The sequence below is a fragment of the Protopterus annectens genome, chromosome 12.part0 (assembly GCF_019279795.1).
Source record: "Protopterus annectens isolate FY-2018-M chromosome 12.part0, PAN1.0, whole genome shotgun sequence".
Lineage (NCBI taxonomy): Eukaryota > Metazoa > Chordata > Ceratodontiformes > Protopteridae > Protopterus > Protopterus annectens.
The window spans coordinates 394,023,183-394,043,917 of NC_056746.1; the positions used below are offsets into that span (position 1 = coordinate 394,023,183).

The 20,735-nt window shown below is 40.8% G+C and overlaps 1 protein-coding gene across 2 annotated transcripts in view; it reads left to right on the forward strand.

The window, feature by feature from the left end:
* The window catches only part of RADIL (Rap associating with DIL domain), a 1,364,147-nt gene that overhangs the window by 360,705 nt on the left and 982,707 nt on the right, over window positions 1–20,735 (forward strand). For both annotated transcript variants that reach the window (XM_044089491.1, XM_044089492.1), the window contains exon 2: window positions 14,463–15,017. In XM_044089491.1, the coding sequence (XP_043945426.1) occupies window positions 14,463–15,017 (555 nt within the window). The remainder of the gene's footprint in view (window positions 1–14,462; window positions 15,018–20,735) is intronic.

The following is a 20,735-nucleotide window of genomic DNA, read 5'->3' on the forward strand; positions in this document are numbered from 1 at the left end:
TGTTACATTTAGATTTAGCCCTAAGTAAGAACTACTAAATGTGCAAAACAAAATTTTAAACATGCAAATTGCAGCACCAGGAAAATATCGACTTGGGGCAGGAATGTGATAGAAGGGAACTTGAGCAGGAGGTAGTGTGTAAATATTTGGGAGTAGATGAATCATCAGCAATAAAATATGAGCAAATAAGAAAAAGCTCAGTAAGGAATATTTCAGAAGGCTAAAATAAATATTGAAAACTTTCTTGACATCTAGGCATAAATTCTAAGCTATAAATCAATTCGCTGTTCCTGTTCTAACTTAAATTTTTGGGGCGATTGACTGACCTCAAAAAGTATTGGATCAAATAAACACAAAAACAAGAAAAATGCTTCATACTTATCAAATGATATATAAAACTCAGAGTATAGCAAAAGTATATTTTCTTAACTCTGAAGGAGGTATGGGCCTCATGGAATTTGATTACATGTATAGTCCTGCAATTGTACAACTGTATACATATCTGCTAACCTCATCAGATTCATAGTGAAAGTTTTAAAATATGAGGAGAAGAAGTCTAAGATTATATCTTTCTTTAGTTTAGCAGAAGCATTTCGGTATCAGACAGAAATGGATATCAAACCAAAAGTAGATAAAACTCAAGACATCCCCTGAATGTACCAAAAAAAAATGAAAGAATATAAGGAAAATAATCATATGAAAGGGAAAGAACATTGGAAAATCTACAAATATTTTATCAAATACAGAGATCTCCTGGAACAACCTCATGTTGACCTAGATCTGGCACAGTAATGGCTAAGGAGAGGTGAATTGAAACTAAAAGATGAGAGGCTAATAATGACAATCTAGGATAGTGGACTACATACATGTTGGTTTTGCAAAGTCCATTGAAAAGGCAGGAGAAACAGACAAGTGCTGGTTCTGTAAAACAGAACTGGAAATAGTTGCACATCTTGTTGTTAGGTATGATACTCTCTTGGCAGAGGGTATGTATACTGAAAGACATAATAATGTGGCAAGATTGTTGCACTTGGGATTCTGCAAATACTACACAATCTAGAAGTAACTGAGAAGCATTGGAAACATGAACACAATGCTCTGTAGAGAATGATAGGTTCATAGGTTCATAGTTTGGTACTAGGCTATCGGTCCTAGGGCCTGTGCAAGCCTAGCCATAGCAATTCCCTGGCTATTTCTTCCCATACTATTTACTTCCCTGGACCTCTGTCTAGCAGAGCGACTGACGCGATCCCCGGGGTGAATTTTCTTTCTCCCATCCAATCATCAAGGTTCCTTTTGAAGGGGGCCAAAGAGGCACTCTGCTTGTCATGTATGGGCAGTCTATTCCAGAGTCTGGGGAGTCTCTGGGTCAGGAACCTATCCCTCCAGCATGTTTTGTTTACTGTGATGATAAGGTTTAGATCCCTGGAGCGTGTGGCTCTGAGAGATTGGGATTTCTTTAAGTGTAGCATGTCCAACAGCTCTGGGTTTGACATGGCCTTTTGTATGTTAAGCAGAGATCGCCTCAGAGTAGACGATATGCGACAGAGTATAGCTGGAGTTTTTTAAGGCGGTTAGCATAGGGCATCTGCTTTAGGCCTGTTATTCTTTTAGTGGGGTATTTCTGCGGCCTTTCCAGTTGTTGCAGATGTCTTGAGAGGTACATACCAAATGGGGCATTGTATTCTATAATGGGTCTAATGAGGGACGAGTACAGTGGGACAATGACCTCCTTTTTTCTGGATGAAAAGCCCTTAGTGATGAGGTGTGCCACATAGAAGGATTTCCTGACTGTTGTGGCAATAAAATTTAAATCACATGGGATTACCCATTGCTATCTGTTCAAAAGATAGATTCAAGAAGACCAGATACAGTAGCCAGTGGAAAAAGGCAAAAGTAGAATTGCTCATTGAAATTGCTAAACCCCATGATTACAGTGTCTTGCATTCAGAGAGACACAAAGTTGTAAGATGCCAATATTTGCAAGCAGAAATGAGAACAATGTGAAAGAAAGATACCCAGACAGTTCCAATAGTAGTATGAGCAACAGGTATAATAAAAAAGAATTTACAGTTGTACTTAAATATGCTACCAATACATGTAACTTCATGACTTACAGAAGAAGGAAATTCTGGGTACATTGCAAGTGCTGAGAAGAGCACTTTTGGTTAACATCAAAGTCTAAAAATAATATTAATTTCAATAATTGTAATCATACCCTGACTTAAGTATGAGGTCCAATCCTGTCATAGTATTAGGAATCCAAAATACTTGGAGAAATTAAGACAGGTGATTGCATTAGTATGAGCAACTTAAGAATAGGAATACAGTAGGTAACAGCTTGAACTGCCATATAAGTATATTGTCAGCAAACAAGACAGCTGATAAAGTACTTCAGACCTGGATGATGCACACAACGTTGCATGACAGCAACATGAACAGATACTGAACTATGTGTGTGTGTGTGTGTGTGTGTGTGTGTGTGTGTGTGTGTGTGTGTGTGTGTGTGTGTGTGTGTGTGTGTCTGCAAACATAGTAGAATGGCATGACAGGTGACTGTTCTACAGGGGGACTTACCTTCACATGGAGCAGAGCACAGTAGCACAATAGGTCACTGTCCTGTTCTGGAGGGGTTCACCTAATAAGGGAATAGAGCACAAGGCCATGATAGGTTATTGACCTGCTAGGTGGAGGGAGCTCGCCCCAACAGGGGACAGAGCACAAGGGTATCACGAGTTACTGTACAGTTATGTAGGTTAGCCATACTATACAGTATGCAGGCAGACTACAAAGCATGCTATGGGGACTGTGAGGCCTTATGTCCATAGGTTACAGTATGCGCTGTCATCACAGTGTTGCAAGATGATAGTCAGTGGTGATATATACTTTGCTGCTATCATTATAGCATAGGGTGTGAATTGTGACACCACATTATGTGACCATTAAATGGTGCCAGACTGACAGTTCTGAGACATGGAAGTCATGCATACATGTACGGTGATCCACATGTGTAATCCACAGGAGTTATGGGACTGACAGAGCATCAGTGAGTGGAAAAGTTCACTCCACTGGAAACAGAGGTACTACCGCAGGCCCAACACTTATGGCCTGGCACCCTTGAGAAAGATAAAACAGACAAGTGTTTTCAGGACTAGGTGTGGAAGAGAGTGGTGCATAACATCAGTGATGTGAGTGGCCACAATGGAACAGGAGACAGTAGTACAGATGTATCACAAGGTTACCAATGTGTTTCTGCATGCCAAGACCAAGGCACATATCCAGCACAAGAAATTAACTGACAACACAGAAACTTCTCACAGAGATGAAGGAGCTACTGGTAATCCTGTCTAAGGTGTGTTTGAGAATCCTCGTAGCTGGCAGTGGCTTGGATGTGGGAGCCGGGCTGCTGACAACTGCTCGAGTGTCCATAGGGAATGCAGCAGGTCAGTAATATTAAGTTGTATTAATGTTGTACACTAAACCACACATGAATAGGCTATTCAGCAGAACATTTATGCATATTTGTTCTTCAAGTATATCAGAGTTGCATCCAGAACAACCTGGACCAAAAGAAATGCATGTGCCCATATGCTATGTAAGTAATCTGCATATAGCAGTATATGTAACACATGTTGGTGGGAATGACACATATGTTCTAGTATTGCTACAGATATATTATCTTTATGATTACATAGGTTCCACTGGTGGAGGGTCCAGCAAAATAGGTCAACTCATGCCTGATATCAGTCAGTCACTTGTATATGACAATGACAGCACCATGCATATGGCAGAGGGCAAAGGAGGCACCGACAGCAATGTTAACACTGAAGGGTATGCACCCCCATGCCCATGTGAGAAAACAGTAGAAGGGCAGGCTGAATCTCCAGCATCACCTGACTTTAGCAATGCATTTCCTGTTCATTTTATCCCCACCCAAGCTACATAGGAGTCAGCACCATAGATGTAATCTATGAATATACTGCCTACCTTTTAGGTGAGTGCACCCACCATAACCCTGGCATGGGTGCCACCATTTGCATCAATAAGCAAATGAGGTCAGTGAGCCTGACACAGGCAGCTACTATGCATGCAGTACCAGAGACATTTCTGTGCTGAATGACCTTTATAAGAAAGTGCAACCAATGTCCATGCAAGGGGCCATATGCACAGTGTATGGTCAAAAGCCAGGTGTACACAGATGGCATACACTGTTCCAGAACCTGTCTCACACTCATCACTGGACGTGGCTGCCTCCATCCTTGGAACTGATATTCCCATGGTCACGGCTATGGTCTTTCTGTCAATATCATGGGGACTCCATAATGATTAAATGCCCATCTGTAGCAATTTACAGGGTCATAGACATAAGCCATCTATCATCTGTCCATATTGGAGGGCCACACAAGGGTTCCTATACATTCTGAAGTTTTTCATTATCCATCCGTCAGGATGCCCCAGTCTTGTTGGTGCAGAGTCATATATTACATCCAGCATTAAAAATATGAAAGCTCCACCCTGCCTTGGAGGATTTGAACCCTGATTCCTCCCAACCTCTTAGCTCTGTGTGTGTGTGTGTGTGTGTGTGTGTGTGTGTGTGTGTGTGTGTGTGTGTGTGTGTGTGTGTGTGTTTGGGGTTAATACAGCCACCTCCCATAACCCTTTACACCTATGGTAATATTATTGCCTCCTGTCACTTTGCCATACTCCATCTGTGCAAATGGTGATGACTGTGCTCTGCCCACCTCCATACCTCTCAACTGTCCAGATTTTCGCAGAATGTTCAGATTTTTGCCTCATATTTTTGATCTGTTCCTCATAAAATTTGTGGTTTTCTGGCAAATCGCTAGAATGATCTGAGGATTGAAGTCACCAAATAATGGCATATATTTGAGTTTCAGACTTCAAATTCTTCAGAAAATTCATCTTAACTCAATCACTGTTACTCTAGCAACTTTTTAAGTTTATAAGATTAATATTTAAAATCTGTCCCTATTTTTGGTCCTTTGTCCCACCCATTTTGCCAGGCTTTGTACAGATTTCTTGCGCTAAGAGGTTCAGAAGTATGCCCACCTGCTTGGCCTGTGCCACTGCTGCAACATATTACACCCACCTCTACCTCACATGGGGTACCTCTGCCGCTCATTCCTCCAATATCTCTTCACTCAACTCCTGCTCTACTGCTGCCATAGGTCTGTCAGGTAGTACTACAGTGTTTTCTCTTTTTATCTGTTTTTGCAGTGTGCAACACAGCGAAAACCATGAATATCTTACTGCAGGTCTGTGGTGCATACTGCCATGTGCAAACAGATGTACCCAAGCTGTGAAAGTGAGCCATCATGAGTCTGAACACATGTTCTACAATGTTCCATGTCTGCGACAGGGCGGTATTATCAGCCATTTCCACCATGGTCGGGGGGCTATGGATGGGGGTCAGCAGCCCTGGTTCCAAGGCACATCTTGCATCACCTGCAGCACACAACAGTGGACACCATTATGAGTGGCCTGTTATGCATGTCTATGGGAACAGCATGTCTGTGACTCTGTAGCTGGCAGAATTTACAACTACCAACCAGATGACTCTGTAGGAAGTCACTATACATGAAACAAAAACACTGGTATAGACTACACGTGTTGCACATGTGGAAGTCATGGGAACTACCTTTCTGTGCATAATACCCTGTGCATTGCACTTCATCAGGCAGTTGATGCAGAAGCCCTTCCAGATGAGGATACCTTGTAGTGAGACATTGATGGCAATGTGGGTGCAATCAATGGCGCTCAGGTCATCAGGGAAAGAACTATATTGTAGAGAGCCCACATAACAGTGGTTTTCTCATCACTGTTTGTAGAAACCATATATGCTCCACCACATGTTTCAGCATCACACCAAGGAACTGGTGTAGAGATTTGAGAAGATACTGCTCGTGAAACTCCTAGCGCACACTCCTGTCAGACACTAAAAAATGTTTGTAGCAAGGATTGGCGGAACTTAATTTAACATCTTAATAAATCATGTATATGTGCTTAATAATAGCTGTAATAAAGTATTTTCTGCTATTCTCTGCTGGAGCATGGTTATATTTGTTTTATAAATTTTCTTGTGCAGCTTATATTTCACTGTAATAATGTAAGACAGATGTAACTGTTGTAATTTACACTGCATCTTATGCAATACTATTTATGTACAATGTATTATTGAGTTGTGGCAGTAAAAGGTCTTCATATCAGTTACCTGGTTAACAAAACAGAAATAAATAAATGGTTAGTGTTGCACAAACCTTTGCGTGCACTGAACTAGTTATTCCATGCATCCCCCTTAATTTCATGTGTGGGCAACAGACTGCATCTCTGTCCACACAGTAGAGGCTGAAAGGGCACTGGCCTTAGATGTGATGGCAAGTTAGCCACTAGAGGACTCATCTGCAATGCTGAGGGAGAGGATGCAGAACATTGCAGAGCTTGGTGCTGAAGTAGACTAATAACTCGTTTCTTTGCTAATTCTAATGCTACTGTAAGAATTTAATGTGAGTGATGCTCTTGTACACCAGAAAATCCTGGTGTTCAGAACAGATTCCGTTGTTCATTTTATATGTTTCTGAGTCACCCCTTCATGTTTGATTTTGCCATTTGTGAAAACAGTAACTGTCATTAGCATGTTGACATTATTCACATGCCATTATGCAGTCATCACTCTATTTTAATAGTAGCATACTCATACTTTGTGAATCTGAATTGTGCTTGCCCCATGCGTTGATGCCCACTGTCCTATTTCCCATAATGCCATGTGCTGATTGTTTCTGAATATCTCCTATATCTTTGTAACCTTATTATTTTCATAGTTTCATAGTTTCATAGTTTGGTACTTGGCTATCTGCCCTGGGGCATTTATAAGCCTAGCCATAGTGATGTGGCTTTCGCCACCCCATGTAATGGTACAAAAGTGTACAGAATAGATTTGGAATACTGTGCCTCTGTCTAGTAGTGACACAGTGAAGACCCCCTTACATGATAGAATTAGTTTACTGTGCCTCTGTCTAGTAGTGACACAGAGATGACCCCTGGGGTAAACCTACAATCTCCCATCCACTCGTCAAGATTTCTCTTGAAGAGAGTCAGTGAGGGGCTCTGCCTAACATGAACTGGGATTCTGTTACAGAGTATGGGAAGCCTCTGAGTTATGAATCTGTCCCTCCAGCATGTCCTATTCATATTTGTACTGAGGTTTAAATCTTTAGCTCTCGTGGTTCTGATGGATTTGGAATTTTTGAGGAGGAGCATGTCCATCAATTCCTGATTGGACATGGTCTTGTATGTCAGGCACAGATTACCTCTGAGCAGGCGGTATGCTACTGAATAGAGCTGGAGTTTCTTTAGTCTGGCAACATATGACATATGTTGGAGACCCTTGATCCTCTTGGTGAGGTACTTTTGGGGTCTCTCTAGCTGTTGCAAGTGCCGGTTGAGGTACATACCAAATGGGGCATTGTACTCAATCATGGGCTTGATAAGGGAGGAGTATAGGGGTACAATGACCTCCTTTGATCTGGATGTGAATCCCTTCATGATAAGGTGGGCAAGGTAGAAAGTCTTTCTAACCACTTTGGCAACGTGGGTGTCAAATGAGAGGTCACTATCGACTTGGGTCCCCAGGTCTCTGATAACTTTTTCCGTACTCAATGGGTTACTGTCTATGTGATAATTTGTGGGTACTTTGTTTTTCCCAAAGGGGATGACTATACATTTTTTGGCATTTAGTTTAAGGCCATGACTCCGGCACCAGTTGTCCGTTTCAGTGAGGCCTTTCTGTAGGATGTATGTGTCAGCTGGTGTATCGACTATGACGCCTAGTTTGCAGTCATCTGCGAACTTTGTCAGCTACAACCCTCCCATGTTTGCTTTCACATCTGAGAAATAAATGCCGAACAAGAGAGGTCCCAGGACAGAGCCCTGTGGGACACCACTTGTGACTGGCTTTGAGTCTGACATGGCTCCAGTGATTTTGACTTTATGGGTTCTATCCTTTAGCCAGTTTGCCACCCATCTTGTGACATATGGATTTACATTTAAGCTGTTGAGCTTGTCTATGATGCCAGAGTGGGGTATTGTGTCGAAAGCTTTAGCCAAGTCCAGGTAGGCTGTATGGACTGCTTTGCCCTCGTCAATGGCTCTAGTGACTGTTTTGAAGAAGTCAACCAGGTTCAAAAGGCAGGATCTGCCCTTTACAAAGCCAAACTGGGTAGGATCAAGTGTCTGTAAGTCCCCAATGTCTCTGTTTATGAGTTCCATAATGGTTCTTTCCATAGCTTTGCAGACCAGGCTGGTTAAGCTTATGGGGCGGTAGTTACCAGGGTCTGTAGAGGTGCCTCCTTTGTGGAGTGGGACTACTGTTGCTGTACGCCAGTGTTCAGGTACATATCCTGTAGTAAGGCTAAGGTTAAATAGCATTTTTATGTGCGGGTTTAGCTCCTCCTGGAGTTCACGTAGCACGCAACCCGGGATACCGTCAGGTCCCATTGATGCTGTGTTTTTAGCTTTGCTGAGGGCGGTTCTCACCTGGACATCTGAGATGACAGGGAGGTTACATTCAGCTGGGATAAGTATTTCTTCTTTTGGGGGTGAGGGAGGGGAGAAATTTGCACTGAACCTGTCTGCCAGAATGTTGGCAATATCTGTGGGTTCAGTGTATTTGTTGTCATTGTGAACTAACTCTGAACATATCTGAGGGTTTCCGCCCAGGTTTCTAACATAGCTGAAGAAGGCCTTGTGGTTATCTTTAGTGTCCATAGCAATTTTTCACTCAAAGTTGGCCTTGGATGTTTTAATGAGAGAACGTAGCTTTCTACTAGTGCTGATCAGAGATGCCTTCTCTTTATGGGATTTTGCTCTGTCATGTAGTAGCTTCCTTCTTTTGTTATACAATTTGTTTATGGCTGGGGTACACCAGACAGGATGCCTGCCCTTGGTGGAGAGGGTCTTGGTTTTATTTGGGATTGCATGATCCATGCATTCCTGGAGATGTCCGTAGAAAGCATTTGTGAAGGATTCTGCATTGTGGGATGTGGTTTCCACTGGCCCAGTGGGCTTAAAGGATACCATCTCAGTTTTAAGAAGTGTAAAGTCGGCTTTTGAGAAGTTTTTCACTGTAGTCTTTTGTGTTGGGGGTGGAGGTGGGATATGTATATCCAGGGTGATTAGTTTGCGGTCAGATCTCACTAGTAAGGGGTATACTTCCGGTGTGGAGCACTTTGTCCCCATGTTCGTGATGATCAGGTCTAGTATACTATCTCCCCTTGTGGGAGAGGTGACTAGCTGTTCCATTGCATTTGAATTTATGAATTCCAGGAACCTTTGGGCTAGGGTGTTTGGGCTAGAATAATGCACCCAGTCTATGTTAGGGTAGTTGAAGTCTCCCAATATGATGGTGTTTGGTGAGACATTCATATCCTCCAATGTCTTCAGGAAGGCTGAGTGGGGTTCCTGAGATTGGGAGGGTGGTCTGTAACATGGTTAGTTGCACCTGGATGGTCTCTGATGCTACATGTGTTGCCACTAACCTGGAGATGTGGGTGTCCTTGATGAATATGGACACTCCCCCTCCCTTTTTGGTTTGGCCCGAGTTTTGGGGCCGAAAAGCATGATACGAGGTATAGCCTGGTAGTGCTGGCGTGCCCTCAGGAGCCTTGAACCAGGTTTCAGTTACTGCACAGACATCAATGTTCTCCATACTGAGGAGTGCTTCGAGAGCCTGCATCTTGAGATTTCGACTTCTGGCGTTGAGCAGCATTACCCTTAATTTTTTTCCATTTTTATTTTCTAAGGAGGTGGGTTTGTCTTTTGAGCCTTGCCTAAAAAAGGCACTATGGGGGAGGCAAGAGCCTTAGCCAATATCCGGAAGCCCAGTGGTGACAGATGCAAGCCGTCCCTTGCGAAGCAGCGTGGCTTGTCCAGCATGTCATCCCAAGCAGACAGACATTGGATCCCCCTAGAATGACACCAGTATTTGAGCCAATTATTAAAGCTGATCATCTTGTCTTTGTATTGTGACATCATTCTTGGTGAGGGCAAGATGCTACTCAGGGTCAGGGTCATACCAGCCTGGGCTACATAATCAGAGAGCTCCTCTATGTCTCTTTTCATGTGGTCCAGGGAGGTACGTCTCAGGTCATTCACGCCGGCATGGACAATGACGGAGTCATATTTGTACTTGCTTTGGAGTGACCTGAGTGCGTGTGTTATGTGGCTGATCCTAGCTCCCGATAAGCAGCTCACCGTTACCCTCTCCTTGTTCAGCCTGGTAAGTGGAACGTCACTGTGTCTGACTATAGAGTCACCTATTACTAGTGTATCAGGCATGGTGTTTGGCCTTAACGGCTGTGATTGTTTGACACACTGATTTATTGAAGTATGTGTTGCATGTGTTATGTTTTGAGGTGGTGGATTTTTGGGTGTCTGCTTTGGGAGCCTCTGTTGTTTTGGTAAGTTTTTTGTTAGAGCCTCTGAGTATGTCTTTGTGTTATTATGTGTTTGGTTTGCAGTTGTGGTAGGACTATGTGGGACTGGGTTTGGTGTGTGTGTGGTTACCTTCTCCTCCTGTCTGGTCTTGCCAGTCCTGATTTGAAAGAGTTCAGCCTCCAGTTTGGCTATATAGTTGCATCTCTCACATGTATTTGTGTTTGTTGGGAGGAGGAGAGGGTTGTCTGTGTACATGAGACAATTGTGGCATTGTCTCAAGATTTCCAGATTAACCAGCTGAACCAGAAAGGATGCTTATAATCTACCACTCGACATGCTAGAATATTATAAGGGAGTGCTGTGCCTTTAAGGGAAGTGTGTACTCACAGGGAAGGTAGGTGGATGTAGTGCTTACTTTAGTTAGCGAGTGCTTACTTAGAAGAGAGGTTTTGAGAACAAGTGCTAGGCTTATAATAAAGCGATTAGACTGATTATTATAAAAGTAGAGCTTTCTTAAGGGAAAATTTGAAGAGCAGACTTGGAGGAGCCAGAAAAAGTTTAACCTTGCTTAACCAGCACTGCGCTATGCGCACAAACGCGGATTTTAAACAGGGAACTTCAAAAGAGCTAGAAATGGTCCAAAACAACCAATTACTACAAGCTCTTGTGCTGAGGTCACTCCTTCAGGGACAGATAGGCTGCTCAAGGCTCCCCACTCCCACTGGTGAGCAAAGAAACTTCCTTCTATCCAGGTAAGGCAATGGACAACACAGGAACTACACCACAGCCCAGAATACATCAAAGCCTGTATACTGGTCTAAACTAGTCGAGGAGAGGCGGGAAAACAAGGATTTTTTTTGTTTTTTTTTTTGTTTTTGAGATAGAAAGCACACAGAAATGCAAGAAACAGTAATAAATCAGTTACACAGGCTAGCACATTTAGTGGGCAGCCTCAACAGTTAAATTTAACAAACAAACAAACAATTTTCGACCAATTTTCGACTAAATGAAACTTTAAGTGCAGATAATATATAATGCAACAAACAGTTAAAAAACAGTTTAAGCTTGTTCAAGGTAAGCAAGAGAAGGTATTTCAGGTAAAAAACAGCAAAAAATACTTAAATCAGGAAAGTAGTCTCTTTTCTCAGTTCTCTGCTGCTAGGACCACTCTGCAGGACCACGAGGAGCTGTTGCTGAGTAGTATAGCCAGAAAAAAATGCTCAGAGGCGGATTTTAAACAGGGAACTTCAAAAGAGCTAGAAATGGTCCAAAACAACCAATTACTACAAGCTCTTGTGCTGAGGTCACTCCTTCAGGGACAGATAGGCTGCTCAAGGCTCCCCACTCCCACTGGTGAGCAAAGAAACTTCCTTCTATCCAAGTAAGGCAATGGACAACACCGCAGCCCAGAATACAGCAAAGCCTGTATACTGGTCTAAACTAGTCGAGGAGAGGCGGGAAAACAAGGATTTTTTGGGGTTTTTTTTATTTTTGAGATAGAAAGCACACAGAAATGCAGGAGACAGTAATAAATCAGTTACACAGGCTAGCACACGTTAGTGGGCAGCCTCAACAGTTAAATTTAACAAACAAACAACTTTCGACCAATTTTCGACTAAATGAAACTTTAAGTGTAGATAATATATAATGCAACAAACAGTTAAAAAAACAGTTTAAGCTTGTTCAAGGTAAGCAAGAGAAGGTATTTCAGGTAAAAAACAGCAAAAAATACTTAAATCAGGAAAGTAGTCTTGTTTATGCATACGTGTCTTGTTTATGCATACGTGTCTTGTTTATGCATACGTATTTTCTGTTGTTTACTGTTATTGTACACTCCAATCAGGGTCACGGTTGAAAAGGGCCTTTGGGTCAGTCTACATACCAGCTTAAAAAATAAATAAATAAATAAATAAATAAATAAAATATTTGAAAAGGCAAGAAACTCATGACCTTTATTTAACCATAAAGTATATTAACAGTGCCTCATCCCACCCACATTCACCAGTATAGTCATTCCATTCTCCTAACTAAATACAGCTTGGGAGAAATAAAAGTAGAGGAGGTAGAATGAATAGCCAAGTCTTTCTCTAGTAGCTAAAGGAGTGTATACCATCCATGTTCTTCTAGCATTGTCAAAACCCAAAACCTCGACTTGACATTATTTTAGCATAAGCCCATCTAAGAGGAGTTTCAGTAGAATTTCCTGACCATCTCTGTCCTACTTCTGTATTCCTGCAAAAGTGGATTAATGGGCTAAGACAAGTGGTAGCAGCTGTCTTCCTCCATTACTAGTGCACACATACATACTATGTTTGGATGATGTTGCTTAGTTGTGGAAGTTGTATGATTCTACAGATCTAGATGTTCTTAGGGATGTTACAGGAATGCAGAATACGGAACAGTGACAAGTATGTTATCATTCCTAGCATTATGTAGCATTTATGTACTCGAACTTGTCAGTGATGTGGATGTGGAAGGAATTCCCTACCCTAACATATACATATAAGTAAACTGACATGCATGTCCATACCCAAATGCACATTCCCAGCCACACACGCACATTTATTTGAAAACCAGAGAGCCAAGGATATATATATCTATATATATATATATATATATATATATATATATATATATATATATAGTGAATTTAATCAAGTTGTCAAGTTCCAAGAAGAAAAATCACTTTCTTTCTTTTTCTTTCTTTCTTTCTTTATTCACTGTTTGTTTGTGTCTTTCGGCTTTTCCCGGTTAGGGGTCGCCACAGCGGAACTCTGGTCCGCTAATAATTGGCAGTTGATTTTTATGTACCGGCTTGCCAGGTCTGACGCACAACCTTCAACGAAGGTACGCCCATTCACGCATGTCTCCACGTAGAAGACGCTCTAGCTGAGAATCAAACCGAACAGTGTCTTACTGTGAGGCGACAACGCTACAACTGGATAAATTACCTGGTGGCAAAACCAAGTGTTTTCAACTATAATTTGTGACATGAAGCAAATAAGTATACACAGTAAATACAGAGTTGCAATCAGTTATGCACATAATGTAATATCTAACCAAGGCAGAATGCAGCTTACATAATAGAAAAAAAGTATTAATACCTTTATAGTCCCATAGTACATTCCTTTGCCTTTATGTAGCTGTAGGTCTGATTGGATTAAAGCTGATAGCTTGACTGAACAGCCATGTTTTTGGGAATTGCTTAGCTTGGATCTCTTAGACAGTTGCAGTTACATGTTACAGCCAGATTTGCTTTCAATTATGTTTTTTTCTGAAAATCAGACACCTTGTCAGTATTTTGTACTTTGTGAAGGGAAGCATTCAGTGTGTTATGCTTTCATAGCTACTGCTACTGCATAAGCTGGCCTTTGTAGTTGAGAGCTGTCCTGTCTTAGATTATAGCTGAAGTGTCTTATGAAATGCTTGTTTCTAAGTGATAGACAATACTTATAATTCTGGTCGGAACATGAAATTACCAAGCAAAAAATTGTCTGTTACTTCAACAGAGAATCATTTAGCTTTTTGTATGGTGACACAATGATTTTTCCTGTTCTGGGCTAGGTGGATAAACCCTGATATCTTTTTCTTGTTCAAATAGAAGTAAAGAATAATAACTTAGATGGCATCCACATCTACTTAAAACAAGCGTGGGCACACATACATGCATACACACACACACACACACACACACACACACACACACACACACACACACACACACACACACACACACACATCCATGCATGCACAGTTTTGCTCAGAATTATTCAGAATGCTCCTTGTTTGCACTTTGCTTCCTTGACTTAACTATCATTTCCCTATGTTCCAGCAGCACCAATGCCATTTAGTACTGTTACTGCTGTTAGATGAAGTAGCTTTTACTCTGAGATGTTATCATCAGTAACCTTAATAGCGATGATATTATTGTAATAGTCAGAGTCAGTTAGCCTATGGAATAATGGCAATAGATTTTTTTTTAATATGTTTTCCTTGTTTTTCTTTTACAGGTACATATACGGCATTCAGCACCATGTTTTATGGCTCCTCAGTGAGCATGTCCCCACCTTCTACTAGTAAACTCAAGCGCCAGAGCAAAATATTTACACAGGCCTTGTACCGCACACTGAGCTATCGAGATAGACGATCTGTAGCAGAGTTTCCTTTCCCTGTGACTGATGATCCTGCTGAACTTTCCATCCAACTTTCAGCTCCAGGAGTGCTGAAGATTTTTGGAGGAGAAATATGCAGGGGAGCACATTACAAAAGTGTTTTGGCTACATCCAAGTCAAGTGCAAAAGAGCTAGTCAAAGAAGCCTTGGAACGCTATTCATTAAGTAAGGCATTCGCTAGTGAATATGTACTGTGTGATGTTATTGGAAGGTTTGAAGGTGCTAACAAGCACTGGAGAATGGAGGGCCTTCGTTCTCTTGGGGACAATGAGAAACCTCTCCTGATTCAGGACCTTTGGAAGCCTAAAGAGGGATATGCCCGCAGATTTGAGCTTCGTAAACGTTCAGATGTAGAACAGATGGCAGCCAGAGAAAAAGACACCATTACTGCCTGTAAGAATTATTTGGGAATGAGAGGGCATGGATTTCTGTTGTTTTAAAAATTCTAAATATGATGTTCCTGAATTTTGTAATAAAATGCTGAGTCATGAGATTAGAGGACACTGAAAGTTTATATGACCTGAGAATACCAACTCTAGCAGAATATTTTGATCATCCAGTGCCACTGAAGCAAACACATTAACAGGTTATGTCATCCTTTTGAAAGGATCAGTGCTGCTGAAACTATGCAGTTGTATGGATATTAGCTGAAGGTGGGTGTCAGTCTCCAGCCATGAGTTTTTCAATGATTAGATATCCCAGTGGGCATGTAAAATACAGCCTTGAGCTAAAATGTTTAGAGAGAGGCCACTACCAGTGATATAACAGAGTGCAGAAAACATCCTAATTCATACTTAATTTGCTGCCCAAAGTAACTAGCTGATCTGCTGTGCTTTATTAGTTACTTAGTCACTCTACACCTCAGTGCTGGTAGTGGTAAGTATACACTTTTTGTTCATTCTTGTTTATCATTATTATGATTATTATTATTATTTCAGTGTAGCATTTTATACATTTTATGCTGTAGCATCTTTACCTTTGACACCCCGAGAAAATAAATTGCCAACAAGACAGCAAGAGGTTCCCCACTATGGAGTCTGCATGTCCTTGCTGTGTTTGCGTAGGTTTCCATCAGGTGCACCAGTTTCCATTCCAACGACATGCAGTTGGTGGATTGGCCACTCTAAACTGGCTGTAGGTGTGAGTGTGCGTGTGAGTGTGTGGTGTGGAAGAATTGTTACAGGGCTAGACACCCAGTGGTATAAACCTTGGCTCTAGACGATTGTCATTGTTGAAGTGACACACTTACCGTATGTGCAAAAATGGGAAAAAGGGGTTGTGGATGGATGGTTCCTGGATCAGATTCCTGCAAATGTTTTATAGGTTAATAGGTTCATAGGTAAGTACTAGGCTAGCTGCTGTTGTGGGTCATTTTAAACCTAGTCAGTTTCCCTTTTTCTACTTGAAATAATCTATCCCATTTGGTTATAGATTGACCTTACCCATCCCATGGTTGATAATTATATATTACCCCTAATGAGAATAACTGGGATCATACCACAGATACTTTGAAGGTACCCGTGTATGTAATAAAGCATTTAGGAGCTATATCTATCCATTAGTAGTACAGAGGGCAATCCTGGGGTAAATATTCTGTTTCCCATGCATAGATCTAAGTTATACTTGAAAATTGACAGGGATGAACTTTGTATCATGCGGATAGGGAGTGTGTTCCACAGCAGCAGTATCCTCTACAAAGTATACATGTTCCTCCAAACTGCTCTGGTAATGTTGCAGAAGTTTAGATCCCTACACTGAGTATTTCTGATCCCATTTGTCTTGCTGATGTGCAGTAAATCCATCAGTAATGGGTCAGTGGATGCCTTGTAACTCAGTCACAGGTTAACATTTTTTTAGAGAATTAAGAACACTCATTGTGGAACTTGTGAAAATTATTCTAAATGTTGTCTTAGAAAACCTTAGCTAGAAGGGAAAATATTGGCAAATATTTCAGGACATAAATTAATGTAAAACATTTGAAGAAAGAAAAGAAACTTTAAATGACAAAACAAAACACAGGTATTTTTCTGTTAATAATTCTAAGATGTTAAAAGCAATGGAACAGATATCAGATGTAACAAATGGCAGGCATCTGTGACCAAGGGGCCCAGTAAGGTCTGTTATTTCAAGTAAAGTCCTTGACCTTTGTCTGTTGGTGCTAAAATTTATTTCCCCTATTGCATGGGTGATGTCCAGTTTTGGTTCCCCAGTTCTCACAAAAGTCTCACAGCAGCAGACGTGTTATAGGAGAGATACACAAGTGGCAATATTGATGACCAAAATATTGTCTGACACTTGAATTTCCTTACTGGAAAAGCAAACTTCCTACCTTGGATGTCAGTTCACAGGTATCTGGAAGAGGTATATCAGTACCTCTCAAATGTCCATAATTTTTCAGAATATCCATATTTTTGCCTCATATTCTTTTTTTTTTTTTTTTGCCTGTAACTCATAAAGTTTCTGGTTTCTGGCAAATCATTGAGAGTTGAAGTCAATAAATAATTACAGTGATTTGGATTTCAGACTTCACAATCTTCAGAAAATTCATGACATTGCAAACTTTGTTAGTAACACTTTTTTTAAGCTTCTAAGTGCAATATTGAAAATCTGTCCCTGATTATGGGTCTTTATTTCCCATTTGTTTACTGGGAAAGTCAGAGGCCCTGGGAGAAACACTCCAGATACATGTCTTTTTTCTGACCCCCTCTGAAACCTTAAATTAAATCTATTTGTAGTGGAACTTAGAGAACTGTCCTTCCAGTTCATTAAAAAATGTATATATGAGGCTACAAGGTGACATTCAAATATTATTTTCTCTGTTGATGCAAGATGCCTTTATTATAACTTTGGACATGTACGATTCATATCTGTACATCCCTGTACACAAAGCTCATGGATAATTTCTCAGATTTTTGCAGTGGATTTCTATTACCAATTTATATACTTACTATCTGGCTTTTCTGTTACAACAGAAATATTTACCAAATGTCCAGCTCTACTGTTTATTTTCTTCAGACTCTTGATTTCACATCAGCTCTTCTCTGGGATAAATACCTGATTCTAATCAACTCCCTTCATAGCATCTAATTTGCAGTTCAGCATATTCTTCATTGCTTCCAGTGTCTGTACCTGTCTCAGTAAGAAAGCTCAGCTGTGTCCTTACAGATAGCTCTCTATGGGTAATTATAGAAATTATAGAAAAGAATTTACCTGTGATAACCCAGCTCAGCAGAGGATGCTACTTACGGTGAATTTTTTACTTCACATTGCAACACAGACATTCCTCAAAGCTTTAAGCAGCTTGCTCCCTTCTATTCTGATGGCGATGAATGCAAAGTGTACACATAAAAAGGTTTAGGGGTACCTCATACCCTATGGAATCACACTTTACAGTCCTTGGAGCATTTCCTTCCAATAATACCAACCTTAGTGAAGGAATTTTATCATATGCAGTACCAGCCCACCTTCACCCAAACTGCCTTTGATCCCTTCTGATGTCAAACTGCAGATTCTACACTCTTTGCTTTTGCAACACAGAACCTGAAAATTCAAGGTCTGTCCTTGCTATTTCAGATGGAAAAATCAGATCAGATGCAAGCATTATTGACTGTAAACCTGACCATGCCTGCATTTGCATCACTTTTAGGACCAGGTGTCTCTCAAATAGTTACAGACAACACATTGTTGTAATGCATCAGGGATCAGACAGGAGACTTCTGCAAAGCAGCCATAATCCTCTGTGAACATGTAAAACTTATTTGCTTTGTCTTTTTAGATCACATACATCTCAAGAGAAATCTGTTTCTTATAAATGAAAATTGGCCAAACTCATATTTCCCATGATAACATGAAAATAAAATAAGGTTGTCAGACAGATGAACAGCTTTTGATATTGTGCTCCAGAGGTACTCCCATAGCCAAGCTGAGTTGACAGACTCCTTTTCAGTTATTTGAAGTGACTGCCTTTTGTATAAATTCCGCCCAACTTCTGTGAGTCTAATGTTGTCCCTGATGGTAAAAAGGGAAGCAAAGAAATAATAGCCTGTTGACTACGGCATCTGTGGTACAATCTTCTAACACATATGCTAGCTGTTGGACCAATATTCCTGCCTTTTCACTATGAGTTTTTAACACAGTCAGTGCAGCAGAGTCCTGCACCAAACCTAAGATCTCTTTGTCTAACAGCCTGTAAGATCTAAAGTTAGTAATGAGAAAGCATCTTTGTATTCCCGAGTTTTTACCCATTCTGAAGGGCATTAACTGACCTATCACCAGAATATCATGTATATCTGTACGGTCCAGATTTCATATGTGGCGTCAAGCTCAAAGTTAAAATCCACTATCAAGTTCAGTTTTTTAGCTTTTGCTGCTACCTTGTTTAATGTTGGTTAGGCCCACTCCTAAGAAAAAGTTTCAGTATGCTGACATCTCCGCTCATGTACCTATAAATCCTATGGTTTTGTTGTAAAATGCTTTTTTATAGGAGATTCTTCATTTAAGGACTCAAATGCAACCTGTCTCTGCTGCCAGTGACTTGAACATTCTAAAAGAAAAAAAAACAGCCACCTCTTCTTGAGCCATTTAGGTTCAACAGACCTAAGCTGTCTTTGTAGTAATTAAGAAGAATGATCTCTGAAATTTAAAATGTGATTTGTACAGAACTCTACACAGTCTTTGACAAGTACAGGTGCCCCTGAGAACTATCCCCTCCTTAATGCCTAAGGTGGGCTCAGACGTTTGTCTGTACCTTTTTTTTTTTTTTTTTTTTAGCTGTTAATCTTCTTCCTTAAAGAGAAACATTAAGATGAAAGAACATGTATACACAAGATATGGACAGACAACTAACTGAAGGGACTCGAGGGACATAGACAGGATCAGAACATTATTTTTCAGCAGCAACACAAGCAAACAAATGACAATGGCTAACCAGGAGTTCTGAAAAAAACATACATTTAAATAGAACATATACATACTTGGTAAGTATGTATTTTTTAAATTCAATTGTGAGAACATCTTACTGCACAAAATAAAATAAATATACTTTTAAGAGGTGTTCTTCGTGGCAGACATGACATATACCTGCCTATGCTCCTGAAAGGTTACACAGGCTGTGGGCAGTGGTCATTCCATGTACACGCTTAACTCGACCTGGCCAAGGCTTTTGACACTATCCCACATGCTGATAGCACCAAGCAAACAATGTAAGCCTCTATATTGTCTGATGGACTGCAACCTGTCAATACAGTAAATCCCATGTTTTGAAAGTTGCTGGTATCCTCTCTGAATATAAAATTATAACTAGTGGGTATGTGGAAAGTGACCTTACTTTCAACTAACGTGTCTACTGTTGTAAGAAGGTCCTTCCAAATTGCACAGTTTATATACAAAGGGATTGCAACTAGCTCTAGAGATGTTATTTTCCCCCTTTACCCAGCCCTCATTTGGCTAGTCATTGAGTATAATGCCCCCTTTGGTATCTGTCCAGACACTTTCAACAACTGGAACACCCACAGAGATACTTTACTAAAAGGATACAAGGCCTAAACAACATGTTGTAAATGGACTGACTCAAAGTCCTGTTACTGTACTCAGTATCCTACAGACTGCTAAGCGGTGACCTGTGTCTGCCATACAAGGCATCCTCTGACCCAACCTATTGCACATCAGCAAGTCAAATGGCATCAAAATACTCAGTCCATGAATCAAAACCTCTTCAGCAAAATCAATAGAATGGTTCGGAGGTTCAGGTGTATCTTGCAGTGGATACCACTGCTCTGGAACAGACTCTCCATCCATGGAAATCAAAGCTCATTTTTGTCAATATTCAATAGGAATTTGGATGTATGGATGGGTAACAGAAAATTTACCCCAGGACAGCCCCCTGTATCCTGTATCCCCCTGTAGTCTGGATAGAAGCAGCTCCTAAATGCTTTATCCCATTCATGGGTCCCATCAAATTATCTATAATATGACCTCAGTTATTATCATTAGGGGTCATATATAATTATCAACCATGACAAGGTAAGGACAATCTCTAACCAAATGGGATAGTTTAATTCTAGCACCAAAAGGGAAACTGGCCGGGATTAAAATGGCCAACAAGGGCAGCTA